Source organism: Polyodon spathula, unplaced genomic scaffold (genome assembly GCF_017654505.1).
Source record: "Polyodon spathula isolate WHYD16114869_AA unplaced genomic scaffold, ASM1765450v1 scaffolds_1737, whole genome shotgun sequence".
NCBI lineage: Eukaryota > Metazoa > Chordata > Actinopteri > Acipenseriformes > Polyodontidae > Polyodon > Polyodon spathula.
Genome location: NW_024473213.1, coordinates 1,175 through 25,000, shown reverse-complemented (window position 1 = coordinate 25,000; position 23,826 = coordinate 1,175). Strand labels below are relative to the sequence as shown.

The 23,826-nt window shown below is 51.8% G+C and overlaps 4 protein-coding genes across 8 annotated transcripts; 2 read left to right on the top strand and 2 right to left on the bottom strand.

Moving 5' to 3' along the window:
• Positions 1-25: 25 nt before the first annotated feature.
• Positions 26-7,441, bottom strand: vps51 (VPS51 subunit of GARP complex). The gene is made up of 11 exons (XM_041243418.1): positions 7,092-7,441; positions 6,462-6,591; positions 6,214-6,360; positions 4,747-4,966; positions 3,794-4,102; positions 2,634-3,132; positions 2,185-2,403; positions 1,328-1,540; positions 775-899; positions 566-662; positions 26-437 (listed from the first exon to the last, which is right to left on the bottom strand). The coding sequence occupies exons 1-11, from the start codon at positions 7,347-7,349 to the stop codon at positions 177-179; spliced, it is 2,478 nt and encodes an 825-aa protein (XP_041099352.1). The 5' UTR covers positions 7,350-7,441; the 3' UTR covers positions 26-176.
• A 347-nt stretch (positions 7,442-7,788) lies between these two features.
• LOC121310130 (transmembrane protein 262-like) lies at positions 7,789-9,942 on the top strand. 3 transcript variants are annotated; one of them, XM_041243420.1, is made up of 4 exons: positions 7,789-8,102; positions 8,239-8,505; positions 8,946-9,045; positions 9,588-9,942. In XM_041243420.1, the coding sequence occupies exons 2-4, from the start codon at positions 8,257-8,259 to the stop codon at positions 9,662-9,664; spliced, it is 426 nt and encodes a 141-aa protein (XP_041099354.1). In that variant the 5' UTR covers positions 7,789-8,102; positions 8,239-8,256; the 3' UTR covers positions 9,665-9,942. The 3 variants fall into 3 exon arrangements, 2 of the variants coding, with proteins under 2 accessions (XP_041099354.1, XP_041099353.1); XM_041243419.1 differs by having other exon boundaries at positions 8,220-8,505; XR_005948735.1 differs by lacking the exon at positions 8,946-9,045 and having other exon boundaries at positions 8,220-8,505.
• A 1,575-nt stretch (positions 9,943-11,517) lies between these two features.
• Positions 11,518-16,116, bottom strand: zfpl1 (zinc finger protein-like 1). 2 transcript variants are annotated; one of them, XM_041243423.1, is made up of 8 exons: positions 15,987-16,116; positions 15,534-15,649; positions 14,838-14,949; positions 14,461-14,654; positions 14,150-14,225; positions 13,306-13,500; positions 12,736-12,859; positions 11,518-12,141 (listed from the first exon to the last, which is right to left on the bottom strand). In XM_041243423.1, the coding sequence occupies exons 2-8, from the start codon at positions 15,633-15,635 to the stop codon at positions 11,955-11,957; spliced, it is 990 nt and encodes a 329-aa protein (XP_041099357.1). In that variant the 5' UTR covers positions 15,636-15,649; positions 15,987-16,116; the 3' UTR covers positions 11,518-11,954. The 2 variants fall into 2 exon arrangements, with proteins under 2 accessions (XP_041099357.1, XP_041099356.1); XM_041243422.1 differs by having other exon boundaries at positions 15,534-16,116.
• Positions 16,117-16,405: 289 nt separating this feature from the next.
• On the top strand, positions 16,406-20,310 carry cdca5 (cell division cycle associated 5). 2 transcript variants are annotated; one of them, XM_041243416.1, is made up of 6 exons: positions 16,412-17,278; positions 17,373-17,452; positions 18,117-18,176; positions 18,348-18,386; positions 18,874-19,416; positions 19,899-20,310. In XM_041243416.1, the coding sequence occupies exons 1-6, from the start codon at positions 17,233-17,235 to the stop codon at positions 19,977-19,979; spliced, it is 849 nt and encodes a 282-aa protein (XP_041099350.1). In that variant the 5' UTR covers positions 16,412-17,232; the 3' UTR covers positions 19,980-20,310. The 2 variants fall into 2 exon arrangements, with proteins under 2 accessions (XP_041099351.1, XP_041099350.1); XM_041243417.1 differs by lacking the exon at positions 18,348-18,386 and having other exon boundaries at positions 16,406-17,278.
• Positions 20,311-23,826: the final 3,516 nt, after the last annotated feature.

The window sequence follows — 23,826 nt, the reverse complement described above, 5'->3', positions numbered from 1 at the left end:
TAAAAAAAAAAAAAGTGCAAAAAAATCTCTTAAATCGATTTATTTTTGTCATTTTCAGCTGCAGATGTTTTAACTTCTTGTTTTTAGTTTCTCAATAAAACACACAGAGATACGACACACGACTGAAACCATACACAGAGCACAGCGACCCTGACCCTGTGCGACCCCCCCGACCCCTAGCCCCTCTCGCAGATGACCTCGATGACGCTCTGTTCCATGGGGGCGGGGTCGAGGCAGCGGTGGGCGGCGCTGGCTACGATCTCGTCCAGCAGGGAGTGGACCACGTTCTCGTCCGTGACGAAGCGCCACAGGTAGAGCTGCAGGTAGTGGCAGTCCACCTGGATCTGCTGCAGCCCGAAGCACCCGAAGGATCGCAGCCGCACGCACTCCAGCAGCGTCTTCAGGCTGATCTTGATGATGCCGGTGAGCACTGACACCTGCAGGACGGGAGGAGGTTCAGCAGGAATCAGGCTCTGGCGCTGTGGAGCTGGGCTTCTCAGCACAGGGGTGGGAATCAGGCTCCCGTTCCAGGTCCCGGTCCCCGTCCCCCCTCCCCTCCCCTCACCTTGTTGAACTCCACGGTGCTGAAGATGTCGATTCTCTCAGAGAAGAGTTTCTGGATGTTGCTCAGGAGGTTGCTGGGTTGCTGGTCCATTGGGGGGGGGGGGGGGGGGGGGGGGGGGGGGGGGGGGGGGGGGGGCGACAAGAAGAGCGTCAAAGACAAGGTGTGTAGCTGGGTGTGTACCTGGGTGTGTTGTGTAGCTGGTTGTGTACCTGGGTGTGTAGCTGGGTGCGTAGCGCTGTTGTTGTCTGGAGCTGTACACTGAGAAGGTTCTCTTGCTGGAGTCGCTGCTCTGAGCCTTCCTCACCCCCTCCTCATAGAGCAGCCCCACCTGCACAGAGAGAGAGAGAGAGAGAATCACAGACTGCAAACTGAACTGAACCCACACCCAGTCTAAACTAAACTAACAACTCAACTAGAACCAAAAAAATTAAAACTGGAACCCTAGACCTCTGCCCCGCCCCCGGCCCCGCCCCCAGCCCCAGCCCCGCCCCTCGCTGCACGTCGATGGCGGTTCGTGTCTCCACCATCTATTCAGGACGGCGCGCACGTTGAGGTGGCTCGATTGGTGTGATCCCGTTCCACGCTGTCTCCAATGCTCTTCCGCAGCATGAGAATCAGCACCTGCAGCTTCACATAGTGATGAGGAGCCTGTGCAAGCCTCCCGTGCCCAGCACTGACCTGGTGTGAGAGGGGGATGGTCCTGAGGAGGCAGAAGAGCGAGGAAGAGACCCGAGAGGATGAGAGGGACGAGAAGAGGATGACGTCGATGGCGGTCGTGTCCTCCACCACTCTCTTCATGACGGCGCGCACGTTGCGTGGCTCGATGGTGTTGATCCAGTCCCGCGTCTCCACGCTCTTCCGCAGCATCTGAGACACGATCAGCCCCTGCAGCTTCACATAGTGATTGAGGAGCCGCTGTGCAGCCTCCCGTGCATCAGCACACAGCACTGACACTGGGGTGAGGGGGGACTGGTCCTGAGAGAGACAGAGAGAGAGAGAGAGAGAGAGAGAGAGGAGAGGAGAGAGAGAGAGAGAGAGAGAGAGGAGAGAGAGAGAGAGGGGGAGGAGAGAGAGAGAGGAGAGAGAGAGAGAGAGGAGAGGAGAGAGAGAGAGAGAGAGGGGAGAGAGAGAGAGAGAGAGAGAGGGGGGAGAGAGAGAGGAGAGAGAGAGAGGGAGAGAGAGAGAGAGGGAGGAGAGAGAGAGAGAGAGAGAGAGGAGAGAGAGAGAGAGGAGAGAGAGAGGAGAGAGAGAGAGAGAGAGAGAGAGGGGGGGGAGGAGAGAGAGGAGAGGAGAGAGAGAGAGAGAAGGGAGAGGAGAGAGGGAGGGGAGAGAGAGAGAGAGAGAGGGAGAGAGGAGAGGGGAGAGGAGAAAGGAGAGAGAGAGGAGAGGGGAGAGAGAGAAGAGAGGGGAGAGAGAGAAAGGGTGAGGAGAGAGGAGAGGGGAGAGAGAGATAGAAATCACATATTCAACTAGTGTGTAGAAATGCTTTGGCAATACTGCAATATATTCACTCCAAGAAAGAACATTTGAATTTGAAAAATAAATATATATTAAAAATATAACAAGAGCCCCTAGAACACGAGCCACCGGCTGGCAGCAGAGCCCCCGCCAGACCCCACCTGCCCCAGGAACTGCTCGTCAGCCAGCGTGAGGATGTAGCTGATGGTGGAGCTCTCGTAGTCCAGGCAGAGACGGGACAGGAGCAGGAGGAGGGCGGGGGGGGTGGAGGGGGCTCCTTTCTCCCCCACGCTCTCGCAGAACTGCTGAGAAGACTGGCAGACGAACTGGATGAAGCCGACGACCAGACCCTCACGCACTCCCTGACTGCAGAACTCACCCTGAGAGGAGGGGGGGGGAGGAGAGAGGCGTTTAGAAAGAGAGCTTGGAATCGTACAGGGATGTAACGACTCAGACTTTCTTTACAAAACGTATCAATAAAATCTATTTTATTTTTACACCCGCCTCTCCTGTGAAACATCTCAAAGCGCCACACAGCATAACAGCCGCTCTGGAGAAAAGCCTCTGCATTCATTTATCATCAACAATAACAACAACAAGGTCGTCTCACCCTGAAGTACGCCTTGCTGGCGAAGCTCACGTCCTTGGCTGTGAAGAGATGCACGTAGGCCAACACGGACTTAACCTGGTTCAGAACCGCGGAGGAGAGGCCGCCCAGAACCTCAGCCAGGCTCGGAGCCTCCTTCCCGGGGATCCTGGGAGCGGACAGGGCCTGCCTCACGTCAGTCAGGCTGTCCAGGTAAAAACTCTTCAGCCCGGCCAGGTACTGCCGGAGGCGCCCGCGGGCGGCCCCCGCCACGATCTCAGTGCCCCGCGCGGGGACCCCCGAGCCGGGCAGGACCTTGGAGACGGCTTGGAGACGCCGATGGAACCGGTCCAGGGCCCGGACCAGCAGGGAGTTGTCGCCAACGCCTTTCTCCGCGCTGATCCTCTGCTCCACCAAGGAGAAGTAACGACCGCACAGCCTGTCCACGAACTCCATCAGCTTGCCGGAGGCCATCCGCGGGACGTCCCGCGAGGCCAGACCCCCGTCCTGGAGGCGGCCGCTTCTGCGAGGAGAAAACAGATCGGCATGTGGAGCTCAATACAGAATGAACTCCCTCAGCTTCATAGAGTCCAGTGAAAGCTGCTGAATAATGTTCCCTTGTTAACATATTGAATTGCACCCCCTCTATATAGAATGAACTCCCTCAGCTTCATAGAGTCCAGTGAAAGCTGCTGAATAATGTTCCCTTGTTAACATATTGAATTGCACCCCCTCTATATAGAATGAACTCCCTCAGCTTCATAGAGTCCAGTGAAAGCTGCTGAATAATGTTCCCTTGTTAACATATTGAATTGCACCCCCTCTATATAGAATGAACTCCCTCAGCTTCATAGAGTCCAGTGAAAGCTGCTGAATAATGTTCCCTTGTTAACATATTGAATTGCAATATATAGAATGAACTCCCTCAGCTTCATAGAGTCCAGTGAAAGCTGCTGAATAATGTTCCCTTGTTAACATATTGAATTGCAGCCCTCTATGTAGAATAAACTCCCTCAGCTTCATAGAGTCCAGTGAAAGCTGCTGAATAATGTTCCCTTGTTAACATATTGAATTGCACCCCCTCTATATAGAATGAACTCCCTCAGCTTCATAGAGTCCAGTGAAAGCTGCTGAATAATGTTCCCTTGTTAACATATTGGATTGTTAATAATAATAATACTCACACTAACGTGCCCCGGTCACAGCTGATGAAAAGGTCCTGATAGGACGCGATCACCAGACACAGGCTGCTCACAAAGTTGTTGCAGCCCTTGTCTATAAACTCCAGGATATCTGTAGAGCCGGTATTGACAGGGGGAGGGGCCTGCTGGTCTGATCCCGCCCCCAGCTCCGCCTCCAGTCCCGCTAGCTCCTCCTCCAGTCGGGACTGGGCGTGGCTTAGGAACTTGTCACAGAGCTCTTCAGCTGGCTCGTCCAATCGCAGGAGGAGTTCCACGCATTCTGACAGCTCACTGGAGCTCGAGCTTCTGTCACTGTTTTGGGGGGGGGGGGGGGGGGGGTCACAAAACAAGACTTATTGAGGTAAAGCAATGCTCAAACTCCTGGCTCCTGATCATTGCAATATTAATAATAATAATACTAGACTTCATTGAGGGGAGCTCTGAACCCCAGGACTGGGTGCAGCAGCAGCAGGGCTAGTGTGAGTTTCTAACCCTGCTCAAACTCCTGGCTCCTGATCATTGCAATATTAATAATAATAATACTAGACTTCATTGAGGGGAGCTCTGAACCCCAGGACTGGGTGCAGCAGCAGCAGGGCTAGTGTGAGTTTCTAACCCTGCTCAAACTCCTGGCTCCTGATCATTGCAATATTAATAATAATAATACTAGACTTCATTGAGGGGAGCTCTGAACCCCAGGACTGGGTGCAGCAGCAGCAGGGGGCTAGTGTGAGTTTCTAACCCTGCTCAAACTCCTGGCTCCTGATCATTGCAATATTAATAATAATAATACTAGACTTCATTGAGGGGAGCTCTGAACCCCAGGACTGGGTGCAGCAGCAGCAGGGCTAGTGTGAGTTTCTAACCCTGCTCAAACTCCTGGCTCCTGATCATTGCAATATTAATAATAATAATACTAGACTGCATTGAGGGGAGTTATGAGCCCCGGGACTCACTGGAACTTCTCTCGCAGTTTCTGGGCCAGCTGAGCCATGATGTTCTGGCAGTCGTTCTGGATGCCCTGGAAGGAGGGCATGTTCTGGTACTGGTGCAGGACGGACCGGGCCTTGGTGTAGTAGGTGACGGCCTGGGGGAAGGCCTCCATAGAGACGCACTTGTTCAGTCTGGCGGGAAGCTCAAAGAGAAACTGCAGCTTCCTCAGCAGAGTGTGCACTCCTGCAGGGGGGGGGGGGCAGAGAGACAGGCAGGGTGCAGCAGCAGCGGGTCAGTGTGGTTTCTAACATGCTCAAACTCCTGCAGATAGAAGAACCCCCCCCCTTCATTGAGGGGAGCTCTGAACCCCAGGACTGGGTGCAGCAGCAGAGAGGTCTGGGCTAGCATGAGGGAAGCATTGTAAAGCACAGAGAGGTCTGGTAAAGCATAGGGAAGCATTGTAAAGCACAGAGAGGTCTGGTAAAGCATAGGGAAGCATTGTAAAGCACAGAGAGGTCTGGTAAAGCATAGGGAAGCATTGTAAAGCACAGAGAGGTCTGGTAAAGCATAGGGAAGCATTGTAAAGCACAGAGAGGTCTGGTAAAGCATTAGGGAAGCATTGTGTCTCTCAGAGAGGGGTGCTGGTGCAGCTGAGCCATGATGTGGGTCTCTGGTGCCGGACAGCTTGGTGATCTGCTGGTGCTGCCGGCCTGGGGGAAGGCCTCCATAGAGACGCACTTGTTCAGTCTGGCGGGAAGCTCAAAGAGAAACTGCAGCCATCCTCAGCAGAGTGTGCAGTCCTGCAGGGGGGGGGGGGCAGAGAGAAGGCAGCATTCTTCATCTTCACATGGTGCGACACGCTCCATACTGGGAGAGAACACAACACACCACACACACAGGGGGGTGGAGGGGGGGGGGGGTATGTTTTACTATGGTTTTACTTTTCTTAATCCACGCACCCCAGAGGTCTGGTAAAGCACCAGTGGCAGAGATGCATTGTTGTAGCACAGAGACCAGCGTCTGCATTGTCACTGTCCAGGGAGCGGATCTGCTTCACCATCCCAGACTCCTGATCCATCAGCTCAGCCAGAGAGGAGTCCTTCCGCAGGGAAGCATTGTAAAGCACAGAGAGGTCTGGTAAAGCATAGGGAAGCATTGTAAAGCACAGAGAGGTCTGGTAAAGCATAGGGAAGCATTGTGAAGCACAGAGAGGTCTGGTAAAGCATAGGGAAGCATTGTAAAGCACAGAGAGGTCTGGTAAAGCACAGGGAAGCATTGTAAAGCACAGAGAGGTCTGGTAAAGCATAGGGAAGCATTGTAAAGCACAGAGAGGTCTGGTAAAGCATAGGGAACAGCATTGTAAAGCACAGAGAGGTCTGGTAAAGCACAGGGAAGCATTGTAAAGCACAGAGAGGTGTGGTAGAGCAGAGGGCAGCATTGTGTCTCTCAGAGAGGGGTGCTGTCGCTGCTGAATTGTGTCTCTCTCGTACCGGACAGCTTGGTGATCTGCTGGTGCTGCCCCTGCAGGGTCCCGCTGATCCGAGCGCTGAACTCTGTGATCGCAGCCATGTTGGCGGCCAGGCAGTCCATCTCATCCTCCATCTTCTTAAAATCATTCTTCATCTTCCGGATCGTGTCTGGGAGAGAAAGAGAGAGGGGGGTGGAGGGGGGGGGGGTATGTTTTACTATGGTTTTACTTTTCTTAGGATCCACGCCCCCCAGCCGGTCCCGCTCTCACCAGTGGCAGAGATGAACTTGTTGTAGTTCTCATACACCAGCGTCTGCATGTCACTGTCCAGGGAGCGGATCTGCTTCACCATCCCAGACTCCTGATCCATCAGCTCAGCCAGAGAGGAGTCCTTCCGCAGCTGAGCACAGAGACAGAGAGACAGAGAAAGGGAGAGAGAGAGAGAGAGATTACACACACTGACACACAGAGACGCAGAGATATTACACACAGACACACACACACACACAGCCTGTGTGTCTCTGTGACTCTGAGACAGAGACTGTCTCTATCTAGTGTGTGTGTTGTCACTGTCAGATTACACACAGACACACACACACACACACACACACACACACACACAGAGACACAGACACACAGACACACACACACACACACACAGAGAACACACAGAGACACACACACACACACACACACACACACACACACACACACACACACACACACACACACACACACACACACACACACACACTGACACAGAGACAGAGACAGAGAGACACACACACACACACACCACTGCTTCTTCTTCTTATTATTATTATTCCTGTTCTTGCTGTTCTTGCTGTTCTTGTTTTATGATTCTTCTTGTTCTTATTCCTGTTTTGATCTATTCTTCACCTTGTTCAGATAGAGCTCCGGTTCGAAGCGGGCTGCGTTGATGTCGCACGGATCCAGCGGGTCTCGCTTCTCCCCCGGTTTCTCCTCCTCGTTGATCCCGTAGTACAGCTTCAGCATGCCGTGAGCCCTGCGCTTGCGAGCCGGGTCGGAACCGGGGGCGGCCGGGGGGTCCGGAACCGCTCCCGACATCTTCACAGGAAACAAACCGGGACAATAAAGCGCCTGGGAGCGGCGACCCGGCCTGCGACGAGTCCGCATGCGCAGAACGAGGCGCTGTGCGCCAGTGCCAATCGATAAAGTTATGTTGAAGAGATGCGTCTCCGAGCAGAAGCGCTGCTTAAAAACACTGGCTGATAAAATTATTATTATTATTATCATCATCACTACTATTATTATTATCATCATCACTATTATTATTATTATCATCATCACTATTATTATTATTATCATCATCACTATTATTATTATTATCATCATCACTCACTATTATTATTATCATATTATTATTATCATCATCATCATTATTTATTATTATCATCATCACTATTATTATTATCATCATCATCATCATCACTATTATTATTATTATCATCATCACTATTATTATTATTATCATCATCACTATTATTATTATTATCATCATCACTATTATTATTATTATCATCATCATCACCACTATTATTATTATTATTATTATTATTATTATTATTATTATTATTGCAAATTCTTAGATTATTGCAAGTTGCATATAGATATAACCGTATATTAATCCGTCTCAAATGATTGACAGGCGCACCACACTGCTGGGCTGTGACGTAGTCCTGCCGCTACGTCACAAGGAATGCCCCAGAATGTGCATTATGATGTCACCCGTCGACCTGTCACCGTTGGGTGACGCTGCCATGACAACAGTGGACCGGTGTTGGACAGTAGTACACTTTGTGGCTAAGTGGGTGGGTGAAAGAGGACTTTCTACAAAACCAGTTTGCCCCGTACAAACCAGTTAAACCAGTAAGTATCATTTCAACCTTCTGTTATCTATTTGCATATGCAATGTGTTATATATATATATATATATATATATATATAATATTATATATATATAATTTGTTTGTTCATTTTAATTAGCGCCCTGGTTCGTCTCCAGTCTCTCCGCCTCGCCGCGATGGTTCTGCCGTGTCTGCCCTCCTGCACAAGGCTCTCGTTGCGGTCCTGTGCTTGGCTCGACTCCCCTCTGGTTGCGGCGTGTCAGAGGAAGGTGTTCACCGTCTCGCTGCCGAAGAAAGACGTCTACACCGGGCTGTCCCTGTCCCTGCTCATGCTGCACTTCGGGGTCCTCATGAGCGATCTCACCCTGCACTCCGCTGCACAGACAGCAGAGGGATCGAGTCACAACTACACCGTCATGCTTATGGTAAGGAGCGGCGCTCTACAGGGTAAACTGAGCCTTGTAACAGTTTAACAAAAAACACAGCACAGTGTGATACAGCACAGTGACAGCATGGGAAAGCACAGAGAGGTCTGCCAAAGCATAGAGAAGCATTGTAAAGCACAGAGAGGTGGGCCAAAGCATAGAGAAGCATTGTAAAGCACAGAGAGGTCTGGTAAAGCATAGGGAAGCATTGTAAAGCACAGAGAGGTCTGGTAAAGCATAGGGAAGCATTGTAAAGCACAGAGAGGTCTGGTAAAGCATAGGGAAGCATTGTAAAGCACAGAGAGGTCTGGTAAAGCATAGGGAAGCATTGTAAAGCACAGAGAGGTCTGGTAAAGCATAGAGAAGCACTGTAAAGCAGAGAGGTCTGGTAAAGCATTGTAAAGCCCCCCCCCCCCATTCCCTCTCTTGTCTCCCTGCAGCTGTCCCATGTAATGAGTTTCTACCTGTCTCTGCTGGGCTGGGTGTACTCCCTGCAGACTGGGGCCCGGAGGCTGAGCGCTGTGGCCTTCGTATCAACCTGCAAGTACTGCTGGGGGGGGGGGGGGGGGGGGGGGGGGGGGGGGGGGGTGGGGGGGGGGGGAGGGGGGGTGGGGGGGGGGTGGGGGGGGTGGGGGGGGGGGGGGGGGGGGGGGGGGGGGGGGGGGGGTGGGGGGGGGGGTGGGGGGGGGGGGGGGGGGGCAAGGGGGCTGGGGGGGGGGGGGGGGGGGGGGGGGGCGTGTGGAGTAGAAAATACAGGACTGTGACCCCTTGCACAGTCTCAGACTGGCTCTGCAGTGTCACTCCCCTTGCACAGCGTCCTTCAGACGAGACGCGAAACGAACGAGGTCCTATTGGAAGAGACTCTGCAGCAGCAGCTCGGGAACGTTGGTTCCCGTATTGGAAGAGACTCTGCAGCTCAGCAGCAGTGGTTGTTGATGAAGCAGAGTTCACCCTCCTAGTCTCTGCAAGTCTCTCTGGATAAAAGCCTCTGCTGAGGAATCATCGTTGACTCATTAATAATAATAATAATAATAATAATAATAATAATAATAATAACGGGATCCTGCTTCATTCATTTCCAGGTCTGAATCTCACGCTGTTCTTGGCTCGCTTCTCGTTTGAGTTTGTTGTGATCCAGTACCGAGCGGAGCTGTACTGAGGTGCTGTCAGTCCCGGAGCGACCCGGTCCACAATCCTCCCTATGCTTCTTTAGAATACTTCACAGACTTTTTATTATTGAAATATGCTATGAATCCATAAACAATCATGAGAAACAATAACAGATACAAAATTAAAAGTTGACCTGAACTGTGACACGCTGTATAAATGATGGATGCCAAACTTCGTTAGCTGTAACGTGGGGGGGGCGTCCGTGTATCAGTGTGTCTGTCTGTCTGTCTGTGTATCCGAGTGTGTAGCAGTGTCTCTCTCTCTCTCTCTGTCTGTCTGTCTGTCTGTCTGTCTCTCAGTGTGTCAGTGTGTCTCTGTTCCATTTTGAAATTAAAAACCACACAAACTGACACTTCAATAAAGTGCAAAATGATTTATCCATTAAAACCTCTGTTTCTTTTATCATTTTTTTTTTCAGCAGAATAAATCTTACAGCAGATCAATACATATTGATGACGTCATTTTAAAGCAGATTGAAAACTCCAGGAGAGGGGAGGGGAGAGGAGAGGGGAGAGGCTCCAGCCGCCCTCACTCAGGCTCCTGCAGTCAAAGCACAGCCGAGTGGAATAAAGCACAGAGCCAGCAGGACTAGAGGCAGCTTCTCAAAATATACAATAAGCTGAACCCCTCCTCCCTCCCCTCATCATCTCCCACCCCCTCCTTCTCAAAATACCATATATACAATAAGCTGAACCCCTCCTCCCTCTCTCTCCCCTCCTCATCTCATCTCCCTGAACCTCTCCTCTCCCCTCATCATCTCCCACCCCCTCCTTCTCAAAATACCATATATACAATAAGCTGAACCCCTCCTCCCTCTCTCTCCCCTCCTCATCTCATCTCCCCCTCTCCTCTCCTCTCCCCTCATCATCTCCCACCCCCTCCTTCTCAAAATACCATATATACAATAAGCTGAACCCCTCCTCCCTCTCTCTCCCCTCCTCATCTCATCTCCCCCTCTCCTCTCCTCTCCCCTCATCATCTCCCACCCCCCTCCTTCTCAAAATACCATATATACAATAAGCTGAACCCCTCCTCCCTCTCTCTCCCCTCCTCATCTCATCTCCCCCTCTCCTCTCCCCTCATCATCTCCCACCCCCTCCTTCTCAAAATACCATATATACAATAAGCTGAACCCCTCCTCCCTCTCTCTCCCCTCCTCATCTCATCTCCCCCTCTCCTCTCCTCTCCCCTCATCATCTCCCACCCCCTCCTTCTCAAAATACCATATATACAATAAGCTGAACCCCTCCTCCCTCTCTCTCCCCTCCTCATCTCATCTCCCCCTCTCCTCTACCTCTCCCCAATAAGCTGAACCCCTCATCATCTCCCACCCCCTCCTTCTCAAAATACCATATATACAATAAGCTGAACCCCTCCTCCCTCTCATCTCCCCCCTCTCCTCTCCCCCTCTCCCTCATCTCCCCCCTCTCCTCCTCTCCCCTCATCATCTCCCACCCCCTCCTTCTCAAAATACCATATATACAATAAGCTGAACCCCTCCTCCCTCTCTCTCCCCCTCTCTCTCTCCTCCTCTCCTCCTCTCTCCTCTCCCCCTCCCCTCTCTCCTCCTCTCCTCTATCCCCCTCTCTGACCATTTACTGCAAACTAGATGCCAGCAAATTACTAAACTACAAAAAAAGAGAAAAAAACAACACATATTTACAGGTTAATATACAGATTGGAATAATAATGATAATAATAATAATAATAATAACATACATTATAGGAGGAAGAAAAAAAAAAAAAAAACTCAAAAGAAAAGAAAAAAAATGAATAGAAAAAAATGTCATTGTAGCACTGTTATTATTAATATAATAATAATAATAATAATAATAATAATAATCATTTTGAATAAAGAATGTTATTTTTTAATTACTTATTCAGTCCATAGCATCTGGCTGTTTTTTGATTGGTTCGTCTGAGAGAGAGAGCCCCCCCCCTGAAATATCCAGGGAACATCACAAAGGCCCCCACTGACGCCACGGCAGGCTGTGTGACACACCAGCCAACAACAAGAACAAAACAAAAAGAAAAACTTCAAGCCGATGCGAGCGAGAGTCAGCAGCCAGCCCCGCTGCCAGAGAGCACAGGCAGCACCCCGGACTCAGCGCACCCCCCGACAGAGACGCTGCGGCTCAGACCGAAGGCTGCTGTGAATTACACTCTCCCCTCTTCTGATCTGGGGGTTCACACTCGCGGGTGTAGTTAGTCTCGCCCCAACTCTGATACCCCGGGGTTCAGAGCGAGGGGCGAGGGGAGGGTGGGGGGGGCGCTGTTCGTTACTCCTGCCCCACGCGGATGTTGGGGTTCAGCAGCGGGTTCAGGTTGGGGTCGTTCTCGGCCGAGGCGCGCCCCAGTTTGGACATGACGATGATGAGGGTGCAGAACCCGATCGCCCCGAGAACCAGGAGGAAGAAGACTCTCTGCTTCAGAGAGAGTGGGGTCCGCTTCGACCCGGAGCGGCTCCTGAGGAACAGAACCATTACAGGACACCCCCAAAAAACAAGAGAGCCACAGCAACAGCACAGCGAGACACAGCACAGGGACAGCATTGTAAACACAGAGAGGTCTGGTAAAGTATAGGGAAGCATTGTAAAGCACAGAGAGGTCTGGTAAAGCATAGGGAAGCATTGTAAAGCACAGAGAGGTCTGGTAAAGCATAGGGAAGCATTGTAAAGCACAGAGAGGTCTGGTAAAGCATAGGGAAGCATTGTAAAGCACAGAGAGGTCTGGTAAAGCACAGGGAAGCATTGTAAAGCAGAGAGACGTCTGGTAAAGCATAGGGAAGCATTGTAAAACACAGAGAGGTCTGGTAAAGCAGAGGGAAGCATTGTAAAGCACAGAGAGGTCTGGTAAAGCATAGGGAAGCATTGTAAAGCACAGAGAGGTGTGGTAAAGCATAGGGAAGCACTGTAAAACACAGAGAGGTCTGGTAAAGCAGAGGGAAGCATTGTAAAGCACAGAGAGGTCTGGTAGAGCATAGGGAAGCATTGTAAAGCACAAAGAGGTGTAGTAAAGCACAGGGAAGCATTGTCTGTGTCTGTGTCTCTCTCCTCTTACTTCAGTATCTGTGCCAGCCAGCTCAGCGCGGGTCTCCTCCTGTACTTGTCATCGTCGAAATCGATCCGCGTCACTGATGCCCCCCCCGGGTCACGCGTGTCGTACACTTTCCGCGGAGAGGAGGCTGCGGGAGGAAGAGGGCTCGGTTACACGCAACACGCGACACAAGAGCACGCAACGCAGCCCTGCTGCACGGCTCCATGATCTACCATCAGCTTAAACAAGACTGCCATTCTAGACCTGCGTGCAAGAAGAGTTACACAGAGAGAGAGACAGACAAACAGACACACAGAGAGAGAGAGAGAGACAGATAGGGAGACAGACACACACACAGAGAGAGATAGAGAGACAGACAGGGAGACAGAGAGACAAACAGACACACACAGAGAGAGAGAGAGAGACAGACAGGGAGACAGACACACACACAGAGAGAGACCGAGAGACAGACAGGGAGACAGACACACACAGAGAGAGAGAGAGAGAGAGAGACAGAGCAGGCAGGCAGGGAGACAGGAGAGAGAGAGAGACAGACAGACTCAGAGTCTCACACGGACAGGCAGACTCATGTACCTGTGTGGAGAGTGACAGAGTCTCCCAGCGCAGTGTTGCAGCTCATGTTGGCATGGGAGTGCCCCTCCTCCACACCCCCGTTATTCAGCCCAGCCCCGAAGCCCGTCTGGGACTGGCAGGGCACTGGGTTCGAGCTGTAGGAATGGGAGAAGTGGGAGGACTGGGAAGGGGCTTCTGTGGGGCAAGCGGGTGAGGCTGTGGGGAAGCAGAGAGAGGCCAGACTGAGAAAGGGCGAGATGAAACTCTTCACCAAATTTTGGGTCTGTATTACTAACAGCCGCTAGGGTTACAATATCAGGGGTGGGAATGAGACTCCCGCTGCACAGCAGAGTGATCCAGTCCTGCTTTCACTAGGAGTTTAATAATCAGACTCCCGCTGCACAGCAGTGTGATCCAGTCCTGCTTTCACTAGGAGTTTAATAATCAGACTCCCGCTGCACAGCAGTGTGATCCAGTCCTGCTTTCACTAGGAGTTTAATAATCAGACTCCCGCTGCACAGCGGTGTGATCCAGTCCTGCTTTCACTAGGAGTTTAATAATCAGACTCCCGCTGCACAGCGGTGTGATCCAGTCCTGCTTTCACTAGGAGTTTAATAATCAGACTCCCGCTGCACAGCAGTGTGATCCAGTCCTGCTTTCACTAGGAGTTTAATAATCAGACTCCCGCTGCACAGCAGTGTGATCCAGTCCTGCTTTCACTAGGAGTTTAATAATCAGACACACCTGAGCTTGTTAGCTAGACACACTGGGGGCTGATCAAGCTGGCAGCAGTGAAACCTGGACTGGATCACACTGCTGTGCAATAGGAGTCTGATTCCCAGCCCTGTGGATACACCGCACTCACTGCTGAAAGTTGACCAATCAGTGTAGTCTGTGACGTCATGTGACTCCTGTTCTGACGCGGGTTCCGGTTCCTCGATCTGAATGTTAAAGGAGAGAAGGAGAAGAACTGAGGGAGACAGCTCCGTTCAATAATATACCAGAACCAGTCAGAGGCTCTGTGTGTGTGCGTGTCTCAGTGTGTGTGTCTCAGTGTCTCAGTGTGTGCGTGTGTCTCAGCGTGTCTCAGTCTCTCAGTGTGTGTGTCTCAGCGTGTCTCAGTCTCTCAGTGTGTGTGTCTCAGTGTGTGTGTCTCAGCGTGTCTCAGTCTCTCACCAGCGGAAGCCCCAGCCCGGCTCGGGCCCAGTTGACGGAGGCGAGTTTCTCGCGCAGAGCGGCCGCCACGGGGCCAACGAGGTTGGCAGCGGGGAAGACGGGTCCCTGGCAGGTGGGGCACTGGTACCCAGCGGGGGCCGTGTTCCTGGGCAACTGGGAGGCCAGTTCGTTGAGACAGGACCAGTGAAATACATCTGAAACACATTGCCATCATCACTGTCAATAGCACTGATACTAGAGGAGCTTATCAGACAGGGAATGAAATTAACAGTATTATACAACCCCTCCCCACAGCCCCCCATAGCCCCTCTTCACAGCCCATCCCCACTCCCCCATAGCCCCTCCCACTCCTCACAGCCCCTCCCCACTCCCCTCACCATAGCACACGAGTCTGGTGGTGTCCTTGTCTGCTAGCGCTGTGCTGCACAGTGTGCAGCTGGGATTGTAATCACTGTCCTGCAGCCACTGGAGGTACGACTGCACGATGCACTGAGACCGGGGGGAGAGAGACTTAAATTACTCACAGCCCAGCGAATCAGACCATCCCTCCCTTTTTTTTTTTCATTGTTTCTCTCTGTTGAAAAATGAAATAAATTGTCCTAAATGCAATTGTTCTACGTTCCTAGCCTTGACCCTAATGTGAGGGCAGAGGTGTGTGTGTGTGTGTGTGTGTGTGTGTGTGTGTGTGTGGAAACTGACCACCGATTTCAATCTTAAGCTCAGTATTCTAATACTCCTCTATTATTAGTATTATTAATGAGTCATTCAGCAGAGGCTTCTATCCAGAGAGACTCGCAGAGACTAGGAGGGTGAACTCTGCTTCATCAACAACCGCTGCTGCTGCTGCAGAGTCTCTTCCAATAGGACCTCGTTCGTTTTGCGTCTCATCCGAAGGACGGAGCACAAGGAGGTGAAGCGACTCGCTCAGGATCACACACACACACACACACACACACACACACACACACACATGGGGAGTCAGTGGCTGATCTGGGATTTGAACCTCCTGGTATTATAATAATAATAATATTAATAATGATGATGATAATAGTATTGTTGTTACTGTGACTCACCTTTGCATGGTTGGAGACCAGGCAGTGCTCACACACATTCACTCTGTGCTCAAAGCAGAAGATATTGGTCACTTTCCTCTTGGGGCATTTACACAGACCCATGATCACTGGGGGCGCTGAAGATGAGCAAATACAAGAAAAAAAACACGAGAGAGACAGAGAGAGATACATTAAACAACATTAAACCATATTAAACTCGCCCCACACCTATCTATCTATATAGTAACTAGAATGCACTCAAATCAAATTTCACTTGATATTCTCTAAGGGCTTCACGCGTAGAGCCGCTTCCAATAAAACTGAAACAACATTAACAAAGAAACAAAAACACAACAATAATACAACAACACGTCACTGACATATCAACACAAGGGTTACACCGGGAGAAAAACAACCAACAATAAAAACAAAAAAAAAGCAAGCTTGTGAAATGTAATGCGAATATAAGCGTGCCTGTAAACCCGGCCCGGCTCGGCTCGGCTCGGCTCGGTATTTAATACAATCAATAATAATCCGGATCACCAACTCTCTGCCGGGTCGCTCTGCTGCTGCCACGTCTCTGCAGGGAAGGTCGCCGCCGGTGACGTCTCACAAAGGGGGAGGGGCTTGTTTTGCCCCTCACTAGTATGGCGGAACAATCTTCACCCGCCACTCACCAAGATGGCGGAACAAGCACACCACGCCCCTCACCAAGATGGCGGAACAAGCACACCACGCCCCTCACCAAAATGGCGGGAAAAAAATCTTCACACGCCCCTCACCAAAATGGCGGAAAAACTAACACGCCCCTCGCCAAAATGGCACCAGCGCCCCTCACCAAGATGGCGGAACAAGCACACCACGCCCCTCACCAAGATGGCGGAACAAGCACACCACGCCCCTCACCAAAATGGCGGGAAAAATCTTCACATGCCCCTCACCAAAATGGCGGGAAAAAAAATCTTCACACGCCCCTCACCAAAATGGCGGAAAAACTATTCACACGCCCCTCGCCAAAATGGCGGAGCCAGCCCTCACGCCATTCACCAAGATGGCGGAACAGTCTTCACACGCCCCTCACCAAGATGAAGTTTTTGTTTTGTTTTTTCTTGGAAATTGTTTTTAAAGTAAATTGATGATCGACGGAGATGTAAATGTGGCGTAAGGTTTGTAATTAACTCGGGGGACTTATTTTAAACCACCCATTGCAAATCTCGCCCTGCTGTAAATGATATATATGTATATTTGTTGCCTGTTTGTTTCTGTGTTTATTGATTTCTATAAACCTGCATCTCATGACGTGTCAGCAACGTGAACAAGTGCACGTTAACCCTGTCAAATAAATGCATCCAACCCAAACAGACACCAGACAGCGCGCCTGCATTATAGCTGCGCACACAGGCAGGCGCTCGCATGAATCCGGCGGTGCGGGGCGCGTCCCGGGTACTGTGTAGAAGCGGCGCCAGCATGGCGGCGGGGCCGCGCCTCCTCTTCCGTTTGTGCGGCGCTGCGCGCTGGCGGGAGGTTTGAAGCGCAGTCTGCGTTTCCGCCGCCGCGCTGCTCGGCTGCTCGCTGCCTTTTCATTGACTTCATCAAACTGAATTCAAGCAGACGGGGCGGCGCGCCTGAGCGGTGTTTGAGGCGCCGGTGATCGGTCGCGTTTGCGAGCGGGAGTCCGTTAAAAGGGAATAAAAACGCGTTTCTTTAACAGCGAGCGAGAATGAGCCCCCCAGGAAAACAGGCGGCGCGGAGTGGAGAGGAGCAGAGTGAGATACTATCACCGCGTTATCAGCAGCGCTATTATCAGCATTAGCATTGCCATTGCCATTGTTGTTATTAATTGTTAATTGTTAACTGCAGATTCCAGTCTTCCGGTGAGACGAAGATCCGAGCGGAAATCCGTGCCGGACAAGAAGCCCCGGGAGCCGCTGAGGAGTGAAGTAGGAAAGGGCAGCTGCTTTATTTTGATCGGGGTGGGGTGGGGAGGGGGAGCAGAAATGCCATCTATCTATCTACAGTATCTATCTATCTACAGTATCTATCTACAGTATCTATCTATCTACAGTATCTATCTATCTACAGTATCTATCTATCTACAGTATCTATCTATCTATCTATCTACAGTATCTATCTATCTACAGTATCTATCTACAGTATCTATCTATCTATCTACAGTATCTATCTATCTATCTACACTATCTATCTGTCTAACTATCTACAGGATCTACAGCAGTGTGATCCAGTCCTGCTTTCACTAGGAGTTTAATAATCAGACTCCCGCTGCACAGCAGTGTGATCCAGTCCTGCTTTCACTAGGAGTTTAATAATCAGACTCCCGCTGCACAGCAGTGTGATCCAGTCCTGCTTTCACTAGGAGTTTAATAATCAGACTCCCGCTGCACAGCAGTGTGATCCAGTCCTGCTTTCACTAGGAGTTTAATAATCAGACACACCTGAGCTTGTTAGCTAGACACACGGGGGGGGGGGCTGATCAAGCTGGCAGTGAATCCTGGACTGGGCGACTCTGCTGTCTGATTCCCAGCCCTGTTTCGTTTGCCCGCGGAGCTGATAGAATGTAACTCCGTTCCCTTTCCCTTCCTCAAGGCTCCCGCTCCTCCCAAGACATCCGTCACGGCACGGAAGATTATTCCCAGGAAAACCCAGGTGAGTGTCAGGCGGGCTCTGCGTGCTGGAGGGCCAGCGATTGGCTGTGTGTGTGCCTCCGAACCTGGATCCTCTACAGCAGCGCTTTCCCCAAACATTCGCGTTTGTTTTTAATTCACGTGTTTGTTTTTCATCTCGTTCTTGTTTGTTTGTTTGTTGTTGTTTTTGCAGGCGAGTGCTGCTCCCCCTCAGGTTCGTCGCAGCCCCAGGGTGAGACACCGGCTCAAATCCAAACTTAACCCTCTTTCTCTCTTTCTTTCTTTCTTGGTCGCTAGTTTTATAATGTTATCGCTGCTTTCCTCTTCGAATAAAATTATTTGCTGCACAAATGGATTATCTGCAGACGAGGGGGGCCGGCGTGGATCGGGGGGGGCTGATTCAGCGTTCAGAGCGAATTCAGAAACAGCTGCTGGGGTTTGTGAGGATCGCTGCTTTTCTGAGACTCTGCGGAGAACAGAGATCCACACAAACCCGAGCAGCTGTTTCTGAATTCACTCTGAACGCTGAATCAGCCCCCCCCCCCCCCCCTAGGTGTGGTCGGGCCCCCCTCGTCTGTGGAGAGCTCCGCCCGGACAATCGTTATTCTGCAGGCTCTGCTTGTCATGTCTGGGCATTTATTTCTCTCTCTCCCTCCCTCTCTCTGCCTCTGCTTCTGTCTCTCTCTCTCTCTCTCTCTCTCTCTCTCTCTCTCTCTCAGGGCTCTTCGCTGTCTGGAGAAGCAGACAAAGAAAACACAGTCCGACGCCCTTCCTCCTCCTCCCCCTCCTCCTCCTCCTCCCAAAACATAAAGAATTCAGAAAAACACTCTCCGGTCAGGAATCGAAGAGACGCCTTGAACACCAGCATCCGAAAATCATCCTGCAACAACCCCCCCTCCGAAAACACCCTGTCCCCCGTTGCCTCCTGCCCCAGCGGAGCCGGGGTACCCCCGAACGAGGACCCCCAACACCAGCCCGACCTGGTCTGGTCCAAAAAAGCCAGGCGGTCCTACAGCCGCCTGAGCGACGGCCCCCCCGCGGGCTCCCCCCTGGCTCCCCGGCCCGACAGGCTCTCCCTGTTTGGATTCGGGGGGCTGTGCGGGGTCTCCCCTGTGAGGGGCGGGGGCTGCAGTCTGCCCGAGGGGGGCGGCGCTGGAGTCTCCAGGACGAGTCCCCCAGCCGCGGAGCGAGACTTCGACATCCCAGGAGTGGCGCTGGTGAAGGAGAAGAGGAGGAGGAGGAAGAGAGTGGAGCAGATCCAGGTGAGAGGGGAGGGAGGGATGATACACACTGTGAAGGTTTCACCACCAGCTTGATCAGCCCCCAGTGTGTCTTATTATTAAACTCCTAGTGAAACCACGACTGGATCACACTGCTATTCCCTGTAATAAAGCACAGGGAAGGATTGTAAAGCACGGAGAGGTCTGGTAAAGCATAGGGAAGCATTGCAAAGCACAAAGGTCTGGTAAAGCATAGGGAAGCATTGTAAAGCACAGAGAGGTCTGGTAAAGCACAGGGAAGGATTGTAAAGCACAGAGAGGTCTGGTAAAGCATAGGGAAGCATTGTAAAGCAGAGAGGTCTGGTAAAGCATAGGGAAGCATTGGAAAGCACAGAGAGGTCTGGTAAAGCACAGGGAAGCATTGTAAAGCACAGAGAGGTCTGGTAAAGCATAGGGAAGCATTGTAAAGCACATAGAGGGGGTCTGTTCTGTAATCTCTGTTGATTTCATGTTTCTCCTCTCAGATGTCAGAGCTGGACTGTCTGGCCGCTCAGATGAACGCAGAGTTCGATGCTGCAGAGCAGTTTGACCTGTGTGTGGAGTGAGAGAGAAACACGACAGCGCGCACGCAGCGGGGCGCCGAGAGCCCACCAGAGGAGGAGGAGGAGGAAGGGGCTGCCTGCAGTCTAAACACAGTTCAAAACTCTCCCACTAGCCCTGCTGCTGCTGCACCCAGTCCTGGGGTTCAGAACTGATAGAGACTTCTTCAGAAGCGAGACAGCATTCTAATTTTGTTCTTGTATTGTTCTGTGTATATAATGGTTCTCTCCTGCTGTGGGCCGAAGCCTCGTTAACCCTTCAGTGTCTCGTCTGGACCCAGGGTTCATTTGTATAAAGTGTGTACAGAGTTATTTTTAAATAAATGTTTAAAAGGTAGCCTGTTATTTTTTTTAATTTGCGTGGGTCTGTTTTATTCTAAAGAACATTTATGAACACTCCATTTCCGATCGGCTGACTGATCTCAGAACCGGCCTGCCTGACCCGGGTCTCTCTTCTAGTTTCACCTCGATAATCACGCTGGGGAGGGAGGTGGGGACGGGCTTTGAATCCCGGAACACGGTGACCCGCGTGGAGTTCCAGACCGCCCGCGGCGCGCCAGCGTTCCGACAGCGTGCCAGCCCATTGGGATTCAATGCAATGTTCAGTGACTCAGTCTGGACTCGGGAGCAATTGATTTCAGTTTGATGGAACGGGAGCAGATAAATCGATAAAGCCCCTCCCCCTCCCTCTCCCCCTCTCTCTCTCTCCCTCTCTCTCTCCTCTCTCCCTCTCTCTCCCCTCCCTCCCCCTCTCTCTCTCCCCTCTCTCTCTCTCTGCTCTCTCTGTCTCTCTCCTCCCTCCCTCTCTCTCTCTCTCTCCTTCTCCCTCTCTGTCTCTCTCCTCCCTCTCTCTCTCTCTCTCTCTGGGAAACAGAAAGGAAAGATTTTCCGTACAGACTCCGTTCTCCGTGCTTGTCATTTCAGTTTGTCTCGTGTGTGTGTGTGGTTTAGCAGCGAGAGAGTTTACTGACCGAAGAGAATTCTTTCTGCAGGAGAAAAAAAAAAAGCAGGACTGTGGACAGCAAGAGACTGGAGGTTTCTTTCCATGGAAAAGGAATAATAATTTGAATATAATAACCATAATAAAAAAAAAATAATAATAATTTAAATTAACCTTTAATATATATAAGATATATATTTTAATGAAGACTCGCTTTTAGTTTTCTTGTAACTATGACCCAGAGAGATTTTTATTCTCTTTCTCATAATGAACTTTTCAACGCCTTTTCAAAAGCATGAGCTCTCCCTCCAGCAACAGACCGAAGAAACGCGAGAGGCGACCCGATCTCCCGGCCGCCGCGCAGGCAGAGCAGGGGGGGAGAGAGGACAGCAGGAGCCCCCGGCCGCGCCCCGCTCTCTGGGGGAGCCCCGACCGCGCCCCGCTGCTGGCGGACAAACTCCATCTGCTGGAGACGTTCTTCGCTCCGGTCGAGAACCAGAACCGGGGGAACATTCGGAGGCCTTGCAGACCGGACCGGGTCCGCGGCGAGCTGGATCTGAGAGGGGACCCCCAACGCCACGGCGGGATTGGAGAGGGAGAGAAGGGGCGCCCTGGTTACCAGCTGGGATCCCGCCGGCAAAACCGAGGCGACTCCCAGACTGAGTCTTCCTCATCCTCATCATCCTCTGCTTCTTGGTCTTCCGAAGCAAGCGCCCAGGGCTTCCAGTTGTCTCCCAGTAACAGCAAGGTAATGGGAACCCCCCGACTGTACCGGCCTGCCAGGCAGTCCAGATCCTGCCTCGACATTCCCGGAGAGATGAGAGCGGGATATGGGAGAGGAGAGGAGGAGGAGGAGGAGGGAGGGGATGCCGGCTCGGGCCGACAGCGTCGCGGGCGGAGCGGGGAGCGCGAGGGGCTCCCCCGAATGCGGAGGGGGCAGAGTAAGAGCGAGGAGAGGCTGCTGGGGTCGGAGCCCGGCCAGCGCTTGTTCAAGGTGGTCAGTCTGGAGCGCAATCTGGCTTTCAGCAACCAGGAGGAGGCCCTGCTCGCCCCCTGGACCCCCAAGACGCCTGACTCGCCCGCACAGCTCCCCAGCAAGGGGATCCTGAAGAACGGGGGCCACAAGCCCGGGAACCAGGGCGTCTTCCGGAAGGCTAAGTCCATGGAGGTGATCTGGGACAGAGGGGGTGCCGAGAGGAGTCCAGCAAAGGGGGGCGGGAGAACCGGTAGAACTGGGGTCTGGGAGAAGAGCGGGACCGTTCCGGTTTTCGTTCAGGAAAAGCTCAAGTTTTCTGCCTTCCTGAACGAGATCACCAGGCAGGTTCTGAGTCCCTCCAGCCTCAGCTCTCTGGGGTTGAAGCGGGCAGAGCCCTCTGGGAAAAGGAGGGAGGAGGAGGAGGGGGGAGAGCCATCGGGAGGCTGGCCGGAGCAGGAGGTGGAGGGCCAGGGATCCCCAAGAAGGGACTCCAAATCCAGGAGGAAGAAGAGAAGCAGAGGCTCCGTCAGCCCAGATCGCTGCTCGGTGTCTTCCAGATCCACCAGACAGGGGCAAGGCAGGAGCGCCAGCCCCCAGGGTCCCAAGGCAAGTAGCAGCCCAGAGAACAGCCCCCTCCTCCCCAGGCACGGGCAGCTCCAGCCGGGGGACGCCGGCAGCGCCAGCCGGGGGTCTCAGTCCCCGAGGCGCCGGCGTTCCCAACAGCGTTCCCCGCATCCCAAAGATCAGCGGGTCCACGAAGAGGGAGAGGATTCCCCCCGTCTCAACCGTCGCCGCCACCATTCCCAATCCCAGAGTCTCCCACAGCACAGCATCCCGGCTGCTCAAGGGTCCCGTTCCGGAGCCAGCCCGGAGCGCTGCGGGAGGAGGGAGGAGGAGAAGGAGGAGGATGGGGGGGCGAGGACCAGCGCACCGCGATACAAGGTAAAGATCATAGCGTCCTATAGTGAAAGCATAGGCAAGCATTGTAAAGCACAGAGAGGTCTGGTAAAGCACAGGGAAGCATTGTAAAGCACAGAGAGGTCTGGTAAAGCACAGGGAAGCATTGTAAAGCACAGAGAGGTCTGGTAAAGCATAGGGAAGCATTGTAAAGCACAGAGAGGTCTGGTAAAGCATAGGGAAGCATTGTAAAGCACAGAGAGGTCTGGTAAAGCATAGGGAAGCATTGTAAAGCACAGAGAGGTATGGTAAAGCATAGGTTGTAAAGCACAGAGAAAAGCATTGTAAAGCACAGAGAGGTCTGGTAAAGCATAGGGAAGCATTGTAAAGCACAGAGAGGTCTGGTAAAGCATAGGGAAGCATTGTAAAGCACAGAGAGGGCTGGTAAAGCATAGGGAAGCATTGTAAAGCACAGAGAGGTCTGGTAAAGCATAGGGAAGCATTGTAAAGCACAGAGAGGTCTGGTAAAGCATAGGGAAGCATTGTAAAGCACAGAGAGGTCTGGTAAAGCATAGGGAAGCATTGTAAAGCACAGAGAGGTCTGGTAAAGCACAGGGAAGCATTGTAAAGCACAGATAGGTCTGGTAAAGCATAGGGAAGCATTGTAAAAGATTGCTGTGAAAAAATATTTGGTTTTAGAACTAGATGCCCTAGATGAACTAGATGCGGTATTGATCTGTGCAGCCCTGATCGATTCCTGGTGATAAATCTCAGTGAATATTGATCTGCAATCCCCGTTCTCATTGCAGGAGCCAGGAGCCGAGGGGAGCCGAGCTCTGTGAGTCAGGCTTTATATCATCCGTTTATTAATATTTATTGAACCATTCGCTCTTGTATGAAATATTGAAAGCAGCTGGAAAGACACATAATTAATACATTATTAATTTCATCTAAAAAACAAACCAAAAAATTCCATTGCTTTATATGGGGGGCGGGGGGGGGGGGGGGGGACTCCCTCAGCTTCACAGAGTCCAGTGAAA